At 40.5% G+C, this 13,840-nt stretch overlaps 1 protein-coding gene across 1 annotated transcript; it reads right to left on the reverse strand. All coding sequences in view use genetic code 11, as the record gives it.

The window, feature by feature from the left end:
- Positions 1 to 1,463: 1,463 nt before the first annotated feature.
- Positions 1,464 to 7,512, reverse strand: EGR_10192 (hypothetical protein; the record flags this gene model as incomplete). The annotated part of the gene is made up of 5 exons (XM_024499441.1): positions 1,464 to 1,551; positions 4,447 to 4,644; positions 7,022 to 7,114; positions 7,249 to 7,340; positions 7,378 to 7,512. The coding sequence occupies 5 exons, from the start codon at positions 7,510 to 7,512 to the stop codon at positions 1,464 to 1,466; spliced, it is 606 nt and encodes a 201-aa protein (XP_024346153.1).
- Positions 7,513 to 13,840: the final 6,328 nt, after the last annotated feature.

A 13,840-nucleotide genomic window follows, 5' to 3' on the forward strand; every position in this document is an offset into this window, starting at 1 on the left:
CTGTTAATGCGCGTTTTATGTGGACGAATCAAAAATTGAGATGTTAACAAAACCCACTTACCCATAGTATGGATAATGAATTAAAACTCAGCTATAAGTAGACAGGTGGAAGAGGGGCGGGCTTAAATGTCACTTTCCATTAGTCGTTAAAGTGATCTTCACGCTTGATAGAAAAAGTGCATTAGACACAACGTGGTATCCCAGATAGGCAAGCAGACAAATGGGCAATCGGTCGGCTTCGCTTTGTCCTCTTACACAAACCCCGCATTTGAGCGTTCTTAATTTATGAAAATTTACTAAAAAACTCTCCTTCACACCTGCTCCATAGTTAATACAACCTCAGGGGAGTCTTCGATCATTAACGCTGTACCTCTTTGCGATAGCATTCGACTGTTATTTCAAGAGGTTTTGTAGTGATTTCACAGGAAGTCTAATATCAAGTTTTATCTAAAAATACCACCACCTTAACTTCCCTTTCCATTCATTTTGCCGTATTTTAGGACTGAGATAATTACCTTATCAGGAAGGAAACAAGGTGATTTGCATTATGAAGAATCCATTTCTGCCCTAGTTGCGTTACTTGATGAAACCCGAAGATTGACCTTTCGATCAAAACATTCGAAATGGTGTAAATTACGTTGATTAATAGGTATTGATGGCTCGGAGAAACACTGAAAAAGGGTACGATTTTGGATACACTCATCTTCAGCTATGAAAACGTCACAATTTGACATTTGGTCTCCTCCTATGAAGGGACCTGGCTCAATCTTATGCTTCCACGAGATTGTGAATGCAAAGATTTTGTTAACCATTCAGGCTTCTCATTGAGTGGTACATGTATACTAGCATTAAGTTGAGAATTAATACCGTCAATCTAACGATGGATTTGAAAACTGCATCACAATAACAAGTGTGGACAGCAGTGGTGTTTTTATTCATGTCGAGGCTGCTATTCCTCTCTAGTCATTTCTTTCAAACTTATTACCATTTTCTCCTTATTTGGCCAGTAATTACTTTTTTACTGGCAACAAATTCCTTTCCCGACTTTAGTAGTTAGAATGCCTTTTAGCAGCCACAAATGTCAAGTGAATCGCAGTGGTGACCTGCACTACTAAATGGCATCTCGTGTCCCAAAAACTACATGATGTTGAACAGCAGCAAAGTAGCGGGTAAAAATGGTTCTACCAAACCATACCTTGAGTAGGTGGCTTAGAACATCACCTGTTTGTTAGCATATATCTTCATGCTGTAGAACCTGTTTGACAGCGATTAATTTGGCAGACGGGTGAATTATTGAGCATAAAAATGTAAACAGCTTTGCGATGCAAATAATGCCTTTGTACAAAAAGAGATTCTGGTAACCTACATTGGTATCGTTTGTAGGTAACATATAGCCACTTTGAAGACAGGACTTTAAATGGCTGAGACTGTGGTTCTCCTCTGTTTTTCTATTCCGAATTGCTCTATCGAATGCTAGATCCTGCAACAATGTTCAAACTGAATATCCACATAAATTTTTTTGTAAGCTTATCAGAATATTTATTTTTTAAACTAAAAAGGGACAAATGGACAATTTGCTGCTTTCGGTATGGTTACTGAATGTCACTAGTGGCAGGATTTGAAAACTTTTATGCGTGTAACTCAGTGCAATCTTTTGGTTGTTTGTTTAACCCTTGGTTTTGGCAAGAAACTATTGGGGCCAAGGGTAGGTGGTCTGACCTTCGGGCTATGCCAGCAGCTCACAAGACATTCACTGTTTTGGCAGTGCACGTTCCAACCCAGCATTACATTATCGTATACCTTCATGGATGACTGGGGGAGCTATATTAGAGCAATTGCACTAAGACGGAAGTTGTTTGTAAGCAAACTGCAAGTTCTTGAGTAAAAAGTCACAGAAATGGGTAAAATTAAAAAAAACTACGGTTATCACAAGCATAAATGAGGATGGAAGGTGGGTTTGAGTCAGGCTACGGTGACATTTTTCCCCTCATCATAATTTCAACCTTCCTAAGGGGGAGGAGACATACTAGATACGCGGTGGGAAAAATCACCTGTCAACTGCGCAGAAGGGGAAGGTCGTCTAAAACAGAAACACGCAAAACAAAATTGTGCTCCTCGATTGTAGTAACTCCTCGCTCCGACATTGCAACTGCACACAACGGTTGGCTCAGCTTCTTGGGTAATGTACAAGTCGTTTCTCCCGGACACAAAAGTCCCTCAATGACACAACCGGTAGTTCAAACGTACCATTGTAGAGTCCAATAAAATAAATAATTAATATTGAGGTCGAAGGGGTGTGACTCGAGCTCTTCAAGCAAGGTTTTGCCATCAATCCACTATGATTTCTTCTGATTAAAAACAAAGTATTAGGGGTCTGAAGACGAGGTCTGGAAATAAACAATGTGGTCGCAAGAGCTCTGTGCCATCAGACAACTTACTGTCCTGGCCAATCTCGATGAAACTCAAAAAGCAAGTAGGACTTGAATCCTCCAAAATTAATTTGTCCTTTACTACTCAATTCTCCCGAACTCGCATGCACTTGTCATCCTATTCCTTGTCCCGAAAATGTCCCCCAAACCTACAACAATGGTGAGAAAATTTTCGGTGAAGATGTTTGTTAAAACAAAACATATGCTAGAGCTCCTTGCATACTTTCCACGATGGGACAATTGTTAGGTGACATTAAAATCTAGTACAGAAGACAAGTGTAAGCATAGCTGAGTTTTGTGGAACTGAAGAAAATTGGTTTGGTTTCAAAGAATTGACTCTAGTGTTCTAGGTCCTTCTTGCGGAGGCTACAGAGGGGGACTGAATAAAAAACTGTTCCTAAAGACCCGAAGCCAATCCACGGTTTTGGTTTTAGGTCGAAATTTGTTACCGTAGGCTTAAAAAGGATTTCCTTTAATCAGATACCCAAGTGTCTCCTCACTGCAGAAAGGAATGGTGCATTTTTCAGTTTCCAAAAGCAGAGTCTCACTTGCAAGTTCAGATCCAGTTTGGTATTTATAAAAGGGCACAAGAATAGGTTAGTAGGTTAGTCAGTCGGTATTTTAACCAAATATCTAACATTTCTAGCTGTGTGATATTTTTTCGTCATCAACGCTATTAATATATTGTCACAAATTCCCCATGTCTGGTAATTGTGCTTTAGCAAGGAGCATTTAAGTAGTGGGTGGGAAGGGGACTACATTCATTGCTTAGTTCCAAACTCACAAATGACTTCCACGATGAAACACGCAAATTTATTTAACCTACCATGGTGCCTTCTTCCACCATTATAGACCATTTATCTCAGTCAAAATTCCCGCCCTTCTAAATGGGCTAGCCTGCCATGGCAATTGGATTTCATCAGTTGATCTATGAATCTTTGCATTTTCCAGTTGAGTCAAGACAACGCTTTCTTCTGACCTCAGAAAGGGGAATTTAAGGTAATTAAACTTGTTGATTCTGAGCAAGTCATTTCCACAGGATAGCCTCATAGTGTGACCTCCAATGCAGTAGTAATCAAAGCTGAGCCCCTTTCAATTGTTCTGTCCATTGTCTCCAACCTTTGAGCGGAGAAGGGAAAATGTGCGCAAGCGAATGCCCCTCGACATCCCTTTCTATCTTGGCAAGAAAAGTGTTCTCATCCCACTTGTAAAAGCATTTTAAGATTGTCAAACTTGGCAGTGTCATGCTTCATTATAATGTCACTTAAAATTGAAGCTCACGAATCCCGTATTCCCTTATGGCATGAGTGTAACTTGCAAGGTAACTGCAGTTAGGTTAATATAGTTGATAAGAGATTTCAGACAAATAGTTCGCCATAAAACCTCGATATGGGCTTAAAAGCAGAGAGGGACCTCGCCTAACACAAACTAGCATTTAAATGGCGTTTACCTTGCAGGTTTGCAATTCCTACTTGCTCCTCTGATTGGGCTAACTTTGTTGGCACAGAGCTGCACCAAAGACAATAAAAAAAGGTAAATCAACTAGGGATACCACTTTATTCGCGATATTATTAAGAGTGGTTGGGTGGATTTGAATGTATCGGGTCATTCGACGATAGCATAGACTAAGATAGAGGAATGAGAAGGTGCTCATTCTATTGCACAAGAAGGTGGTACATTTAAATCCTTATAAGAGGGGCTGATTTTTCCAACTTTATGGTTGAACGGAAAGACCATGATTTAGCACCATACTACTAAAGAAGATGGCGTCGGTATGAAGTGGGAAGATAGCCGGCCTTGTTAGTCCAGCCAGGTGAAATGAGAGGCCCAATGACGAGGTCAAGATAGAGAAGGTACTTAGCGGTACCGAATTAAGCTGTTTTTAATATGGCAAGAAAAATTTATTCACAAGCCAAACATCAAAAGTTGCAGTGGTAGCACTTTTCAGTTAGTCTATATAAACAGGGAAAAAGTTATTTCAGGCAGTAAAATCTGCACAATCTTCCCTAAATTCTACCTTTTACAAATGAAGTTGACATAGAGAGTGCTTTTGCCCCTATCCTTGATGAGGCGAGTCCTCACACTTTTCCAGTATGTTTCAGAAATGAGACCATAGCTTTCAGGTGTAACTGGATGCTGCTTGCTGTTAGCATCAAGACCTATTTCGAATAGAGCCATACTTTTTGAAAGGATGAAATTTTTCCTTATCCCGAAACTATTTACATGGTCATGAATTATTTAAAGCACTGAGGATTTGGAGAAATCTCTTAGCACTTCAATGACGCGTTAGCTTTCAGTGCCCTCTCGACTTCCTCCTTCCCTGAACCAGCACGTCAGTTAGTAGGCTAAACTTGAATTGGCGAGCACAATTGGTGTCTGTTGGAGCCACATGGAAAGTAAGGCGGTTGATTTTCCTTCTGCGGTACTAATATAGAAGGCGATTTTTCATTCGGTCAATTTCACATGCACCTCGGCTGGTGAATGCCCATAAATCTTCACAGGTTGGATAAATAAACGTGGTCTAAGTGATAAACTCATACTCGGCCTAGCAAGAAAATTTCTGCCCACTATCTCAATTTGAAAGCCCGCGTCTGCTTTTCACATGTACTTTACCACTGTCATTAATGTTTACTCTGCAGTTCGAAGTGACAATTGCGGCTTGCCCTGGCGCACAGCACGCACATTTCTTAAATCACTTTAACAAAAAGGTCCAACCCATAGAAATGGGGCAAAAGATGGATAGAATAATGGGCTGTAAAGCTTGCATGAACGTGGCAGTTACAACAAAAAATGGTCACCTTTCAGAATTCCATTCCTGATTTCTTTTAAAGAGTATATAGTGCAAATGATTTTAGCTGTGGAGATAAGTAGACTGTGGACTTGCTCAAGTTTGTTTGCCTGTCAAAGTGAATCCATGTTTTAATGAAAATAAGTTCCTGTTTTACGCAAAACAAGCACCTTTCAAATATTTCCAAGCTGGGTAAAATTTGCTGGGTGAATGAAGGGTAGTTGGCATTAACAGTAGATGTATGTCAAGAGAGCTCATTCAGTAGCACTTGAGAGGAGTTGCATCGTACAGTCAGTCATTTTAGCATCACAGCCATAAGCAATGGGGGTTTCAATAGCGATGTTACATGAGCTCAGAGCCTACACGGGATCACCTTATTATGACCCACCGCTTTTTGGTGCATACGAATCTGGGAGATTCACTCTATGATTAGTCCCATCTTTTCCCAGGGTGTTGCTCCAGTTTGAACATTTTGTGTGTAGTTTAAAGGGGTAGTGAGTCAGTTTCAAAGGTTATTTAGGAATCTTTTCCTTCTTTTGTATAGTAAACCCTTTACCCAACCTTATTTTTGAATCCATATCGGCCCAGGCAGACAGGACGGTGCGGTAATTGGAGGTCAGACCTGTATTCAACATTGTTTTTTGATGTTTGGTATAGGTCAAGTAAGCCTCTCAAGTGCTATTTTAGCAGCATTTGGAGTCAACCGTAGTGACAAATGAATGCATAATTAACACCTTTGCTACTAGAATCGCATCACAACACAAATATTTTATTGTTCCAATGTGCCACCAACAGTCATTAATGCTTCAATTAATTCCATTACGACAAGAGATTTGAGAAAAATAAATATTCTCAGGCTCATCCCTTCTTCTCTCTAACTCTCCACCAATCTATTTGCTGCACAACTTGGAGCCACTGGTCATCATGAGCGGCTAGAGAGAACGTCACGTATTTGTGACCTCGACCTCAATAAAAACCCGGGTCACTACACATGGGTGAAACAGCTGGCCAACACCCTAGGGAGTGACAAACATGAGATTAAATTGAGTTTACACTGTTAAAACGGAATCGCCTATTTATAATTCAACTGGAATGCAATTCTGCTTCCTTCATCCATGACTTATTATAGTCCCTCTAGCGATACCAATAGAGAAGGCAATTTTTTGTTGGGATAATTTAACATGTACCCGGCCAGAGGATGCCTCCAATACTGCGTAGGTTGATAAAAAGAATTAATTTGTGTGTTAAGCCTTCCCACGCCCTCACAAGAAAATTCACCTTTTGCCTCCATTAATACGTCCACTTTTGCTTTTCTCACCCACACATTGCCACCGTAATTACCACCCATTTGGCTGATCCGAGTAACATCTACTGCTTGCCTCTACACAGCAGGCACAATTCACTTCATCAGCCTCTACTTTAAAATATTATCTTCTGCGACAAAACACGAAATGGGTCGACCAAGGGGAAGTACATTCACAGCGACAATAGAGAAAGCTCTTGTCATACATGCAGTAGTTGAGACTTTGTGCTGTCCATTGGACCAAGTATGGTTGACTATGCCAATGTGTGGATCATTTCTAAATGTCACACGGCAGAATGCAGGCCATATGCTCGAACATTTTCAAGCCCAGCTTCATTGTCGGATGTTGGGGTGGAGCTGACCACTTCCTTTGAGGGCATGAACCAGCAGCCATTTTAGTAATGCCCTTGGTCGAGAACAACAATCCAAACCCAAATTTGCAAAACTGCACCTGTATTATTCTGGTGGGAAAGAGAATTTTCCTTTAATCATAGGGCTTACAGATATGGTTGGATAGAAGTATCCTTTAGAGGGTCAGAAGGCCAATTTTTATTATACCCTATTGTCTGAATAGCTAGTTTTACTTTACCTCCCCTGCTACATTGTAAATAATTACTGAGGAGTTTCGTTTCAAGAAAGTGTGTTAATGGCAATTAAAATGACTGTCCTCTGTAATGATTAGGTCAGCTGAAAAGAAACAAAGTCCAAGTGGGCGACGGTGAATCCACGAATGCTTAATGGACATTTTAATAGAACTACATCCTCTAATTAAGGTAAATTGTAAATAAATAAGACAAATTTTAACTGTTCGAAGCCTAATCTGAGTCTTAAATTTTTGCGGTTAACCTGACACTCACACACGCGCTTGTCTGGAACGCAGTATCAATTCGGAAGAGGACTATTATTTTCTGTGGCTCTCCAAGTTCCCGAGATACCAAACGACCTTGCCTCTCAAAATTTGCCTCATTTTTGGATACAATTGGTTTAGACATTATGCTGTCATCTGTCAAGCTTGACTGAATCTGCAGGATCTGTCTAAATGCTAATGTCTCCTAGTCTCGGTTGATTAATGAATGCACACTGGAATGCAATTTTGGCTCGACTTTCCTATGTCACTTTTGCACAGGCCTGACCTCTTAATACCTGGTGATGAGGTTTTAGCTACACACAGTAGTGTTAATTTGGGAAACAGTTAGAAATCGTCTTCTTTTATACGCCTAGGGATAATTACCGCAAAGGAATAGAAGCACACTGGTCCCTCGGCACTGAAATGGTATCCGACTTTCATGTAAGCCACTTCAAATACAAGACTTCATTTATCCTCGTTCAGACTGGTTCAACTATTTTTTGTTCCCAACCGCTCCAGTTCACCAAATGCGGCTATTTGAACTTGAATACACGAACTGTCTGTTGGGTAATTATCAAAGGTCGGTACTAGTTCAACAGCCGCTCTAGTGTTCTCGCCACTGACTCCGCTATCCGTGACAGATACTTGCTTTCAATAAAATTTCATTATGATAAGCAGTCTGAGAAGTGAAGGTCTTCTGTACTTTTGGCGTGTTATTCAGCGGTCCCATCAAGCGGCTATCACCGTTTTTAAGAACTCAATGTGAAATGTTAGTACAATCGAACTGGAGGCTATAAGCATGAATAGTGCGAAATGTAATGAAGACTGTGCCTTACAGCCTAAGGATGCAGTCTTATTAAATGAATTTTTTTTGTAACTACTCTTCGTTCAAGTAAAACCGGCACCCTGTCAGAGTGTTCGCAAATTTGACAGTGTTTAAACATTCAAAATGCCCCATATATTTCCTTATTGCCTTGCGTATGGCAAATATTTACTTCTGGTGGAGAGGCTTGGCCATCATCTTGACCAATCAACCGTTCCCCTCCAACAACGCCAGTTCCTACAGATTTGCACCGCATTTTAATCAAACATGTACACCCAAATGTTAACAAATTGAAGGTGGTAGGAAAGATGGGCAGCCAGAAACACGGGCAGCCATTTGGCGGCTAAGCAGCCGAATTAGCATTCAACGTGCTAAATGCGGCTTATGCACCATCGCATTATTTTATCCAGAAAGCTTTGTCAACACACCCACAAGAGGAGGAAGCCCAAAGGAGGATTTCTCTACTGGTAATTGAGCGCAGCTCAGCACCAAGGCCTGTCTGTGTCTGCCAGTTTGAACCGGTACACGAGAGTGAAATCGCGTAAGCAAAGAAGTGAGAATAATTGTGATTTCAGTCGGACGGTGTCTAATTTACTTTGAGATGTTTCATCCACGTAATATTTGGTGACGCTCACTTTGACGTCTGGGTGATTCTTTTGGCATTGGAGAAAGTAATATGATTACGGAACGTGCATTTGCAAAGAAGTGTGAGGTGCGATTTTATTTTGACTTGACAGGGATTTCTCGACCCCGATGCACATTATTAACATTGTTCGCATTAGTTGCACTAAGGGCTTCGACTTGAAACAAATAATACCGTTGGGACACATGATTCGATTATTGTACCTACTGTCATGGCATTTAGGACGAAACGGATGCAGTGTGCAATGGTGGGAGAAGGCTGTCTCTGTGGGAAAGTGGATGACTCGAGACATGACACTTGAAACAGTTGCTTAGAGTCGTGTCCGCACAGGTAAGCGGTGTCGCAGCGCTTTCCTTCACTCACAACTGACACCCAACGCTACCTGTGTGCTTGGCAAGACAGACTCTCAATGCCCTACTGTAGGCCCAACTTGAGTTGATAACTTGACGTGCACTTCACACTCCATCAAATCTCATTATTGAGGCAAGGTATTCAACTTCACCATTAGGTCGCCTTGGGAACAGTCACAATTTATTTAATGGTCCCAATAGCAACTCGCAAGACGTCCCTGATAGTTATCACGCACTTGCACCTATTTGCGGCAAACAGATGGCCAGTAAGATGGATGAGCAAATGCCACGTTCTTCCATTTTTATGTTGCGATGCTTCCTTCACCATTCTATCGTCATACATGTTGAATGTGTCGCGCATATTTTGAACAGATACTCTTCATAGTGAAGTATGGAAAAATGAATGAACTGGAATGGAACATATTTGTCAAATCTAGTTTAATTGGGGTAGTGTACTCATCTCCACCAATTTGGCAATGTTGGCGAGATGTGTTGAATGGATTGTTGGTGGGACTGGGACGGTGGCACTGGTTAAAACCGCTCATCACACTTTGTTGGACCGATCACTGATGTCCATGTCTCTAAGCATTTTGCTGTAGCCCAATGTTTTCGCACTTGAATCATTCTAACAAGGAACCAAAAGGACTGAATCTGAGGTATGCAAATGGGTAATACTTCCTCAAATTAAACGTCCAACTGCATTACTACAAAACGCATATTAGAGGCATGCATTTTTGGGATTTTTCAAATTTACTTTTAGCAGTCTGTGTTTGTTATACAATATTTCAAAACATTTAATCTTTGATTTAGTACTTGTTTATATTTGTTATGCACGGCAATTTAGACTGCTTCTTTACCTGCAGAAAATTTTCATTCCTTAGTGCTGTTACTATATTTTGGAGGTCACTTTACCCTATTTGTGATTAGTCGGCTTCTCTTTGTCCTGATAAGCAATCATATCATTTGAAGTGACCTTATTTTGTGCGATTGTTTTTCAAAAGCCTCTTCTGCTCGACAGTTTAAGCATCCTCAGTAGAGGCCTTGATAATTAATGTTGCGCCGCGGTTGGATAACATTCGGCATCTGTTTCAGTAGGTTTTAAAGTGATTTCTGCAGGGAATTAACTCAACTATTTTTCAGAAGATCTACTTAAAATTCTCTTTACGGTCATTTTGACTTAATTCAGGTCAACATTAACGGCCGTATGAGGTAGACAACTGGAAGAATTTGAATAATTGGAAATTACACATTAAACACCTCTAGAACGAGTTTCTTCTGTAATCAATTTCAAAACAATTCGGCTTTATTTCGCATTCATTATTTTTCCAGGAAGTGAACACGGAACGGTAAAGCGATTTCCGGATTGGCTGAATTGCAGGAGAGGGGCGAGACACCTTGACGAGGGGTGGCTCCTGAAATTCTAGTGATAGACTGTAAGGGGAAAAGTATAACTGATGCTAAGCTCCATACTTCAGAAATTTTGTTGAAAAATACTAAGCAACCTACCACCTTCCTCCAGATCGGCCAGACAACAGCAAATGCACTAAGCTTCCCTCAATCTTCTACCTTTTTCGCCGGAATTCAGTTGTTTAGCCACAATACTTTCTACCAAAATTTACAGAGTGATATCAATTACACTAAAAAAAATGGGTTTTTATGGTCAGAGGAGTACTGAAAAAAAGTAATTTCGTATTTACTTGCGTCCATCTGTCAAGAAGTCCAAGCTTGACATTTTGCTCTCTCTTATTAAGAGATCTAGATTGACCTTGTAGGGCCAGGAGTCTCTGAATGCAAAGATTTTGTTAATCATATAGGCTCCTCGTTTTGCGATTTACATAACCTTCAAGAGTGCTGAACTTTTGTCATTGAGATACCATATTGTCAGGAGTAAGTGATACCTGTCTGACAAGGAGTATGCAAACCCATTTACTCTATCAAACAAGGATAATAGCGGTGTTTATTCATGCGGAGGCATCAATTCCTCTGTTGTCATTTCTTTTCAGCTCATTGAGGTTTCCTCCTACCTCTAGACAGAAACTACTTTTTCCTATAGCAACGGGTTCCTCTCCCAACTATGGTAGTAAGATTGCGCTTTGGCAGGCACAAAGTGCCATTTGCACCGCAGTGGTGCCTTTCATTACTAAATGTTTTCTCTCACTTAAAATCCAGGTATGGCTGATAGCAGCAATGAAACGGGACGATATGTTACTACCAAATCATGCCTTTTCGTTAACTCTCCGATCTTGTCCACCTATCATCTGATGTTTGGGGAAGCAGTGGGTCAGGCCATCTCTTGTTACCTGGCAAAAACCTTCGTTGTGGAGAAACTGTTTGGCTGCGAATAATTTGGCAACCAGTTTATATAAATCCGTACAAATGAAAACAACTTGGCGGCATGAACAATGTCTTTGTACAAAAAGGGGATTAAAGCTGCGTTCATCAGTACCTATTTGAATAACATGCAACTACTTTAGAGACAGGCATTTATGACAAAAGCTGTGCTTCTCCACCATTCTCCGATGCGGAAATGTTTTTATCATGTGGTGGATTCTCTAACAGTGCATCAAATGGCATAGATAAGCTCAAATAGAGTATTTTTAGAATAATTATTTTCCAAAGTAAAAAGAGGCAAATGGACAATTCATTGATTTCGATGTGATTGCTAGATATCACTGGCAGCAGACTTTGAAGATTTTTTTAAGTGTAAAGTAGTGCCATAATTTAGTTGTTCGCTTAACTCTTAGTTTTGATAATGGGACACGGAGATCTCTGCCATTGTAAGTCCGCAGGGCAACCTGAATTCCGGGCCATGCTATAAATTCCAAGACCTCCACATCGACGGCACACATTCTGCGCTATATTAGAGCATTTCCCCTAGGATAGAATTTAACCCTAATTCAATCACAAGTTCGCGGGTAACACAGTCACAAAAGTGCGGAAAATCTAAAAAATTTTTTGTATGCATAAACGAGGATCGAAAGTAGGTTTGAGTCAAACATTTTTCTCCTTACCAAAACTTCACCTCCTAAAGAGGGCGTCTATTTAATACGTAGTAAAATCACATATCAAATGTGCAAAAAGAAAAGTTGGCCAAAAAGCGGAAATAAACAAAAGAGTTTGTTTTCATTCCTCAATTGTGGTAACTCCTCGCCTCGGCATCGTAACGGCAAACAATTGATTGCTCAGCTTGCAGGGTAATAGGCATGTTAACACCGCTGGAAGAAACTTTCTCTTCACCCACTACCAACATTACCTGCCATCCTGACTGATGGTGTTAGGGATGCCTCACAAGCGCAGGGTGTTAGCTGAAGGACGCATTTGCCATTTGCTACTGCGTTTGGTATCACTAAAGTAGCGGTATCTCAAATACTTGTGAAATTGTGAACTCGTTAGATGCATTGAATGATCCGGATGGTTGTTTCACCGCCTAAAAAGCCATGAGAATTTTCATGCCTCTTTTGGCGTGGCAAGAGTTTACGTCTGGTAAACAAACTTAGCCCTTCTTCTCACTAATCATTTACTCACCTACAATAACACCAGATCCCAGAAGTTTGTTGCATATTTTTATCAGAGATATACACCCATTGTTTACAAATTAAGAGACAATTGCTCTCGAAATGGTTTAAATATGACTAAAATGTGCAAATAAATTACAAAATAGCATTCGAAAGAAAAGACGAATATAATAGAGCTCTGACCGCATGATGAATTTTGAGTGAATGGTGTAATGTGTAGTGCTTCCGCTCGGTTCTAATGAAATTCGCTATTAAATATTCTCGCTTCCCGAATAGATATTTAATTAGCTTCAGTTACTGTAAATGCAATTTGCAAGTGCAAGAATTAAATTGTGAGTTGTCAACAAGGAGAAAGCAATTCGTAGGTGGCTTGGGGAATGAATTAACACCCAGATATATGGAGACGGGTGGAGGAGAAGTCAACTTAAGTATCATTCTCCATCAGTCGTTAAGGTGATCCACATACATCATTTGGAATGGATTGGACACAATGTGAAGTCCTAGTCTGCTAAGGTTATTGGCAGCCAAAACGGTAAGTGGGAAGTTGGCTCGGCAAACGAGCCTTTATCGTGCCAAATACACCTATGTACAGTCGCACTGTTTAATTTAGAAATCTGTCAACAAACATAAGAGGAGGGAGGGTGTAGAAAAAACCTTTTTTCTGATTAGTAAGCTTCCTTCCCCATCAAGATTTGTCTGTCAGTGTTCGTCTACTTGAACCGGTGCACTAGCGGGAACTCTCGTTGTTTAAGGGGCGAGAATCATTATAATTTGGATCAGGTATTACCAAATTTAAAGTGAAGTGCTTTATCCACGTAGTATTCACTCGTGTTTAATTCGATTGGGAGGTGAATCATTGAATTTTGGTGAAAGTAGCATGATTACGGAGCATGCGTTTGCAATGGATTGGTGTGCACGATTTTGTTTTGACTTGACGAGAATTCCGCAACCCCTATGCACATGATTCACACTGATCGCATTAGTCGCACTAAGTGCCTCTACTTGAGTCAAATCGTACCACTGGCACACCAATTCGAGGCAGGCGTCATTTATTACTGCCTACTGACATGGCATATAGAGGTCATTGTACTGGCTAGCAGTAAACACATTCTGTCGTTGACCGTTTTAATTGGGAAGCGAAA

Source organism: Echinococcus granulosus (genome assembly GCF_000524195.1).
Source record: "Echinococcus granulosus chromosome Unknown EG_S00197, whole genome shotgun sequence".
In the NCBI taxonomy this organism is placed as follows: Eukaryota; Metazoa; Platyhelminthes; class Cestoda; order Cyclophyllidea; family Taeniidae; genus Echinococcus; species Echinococcus granulosus.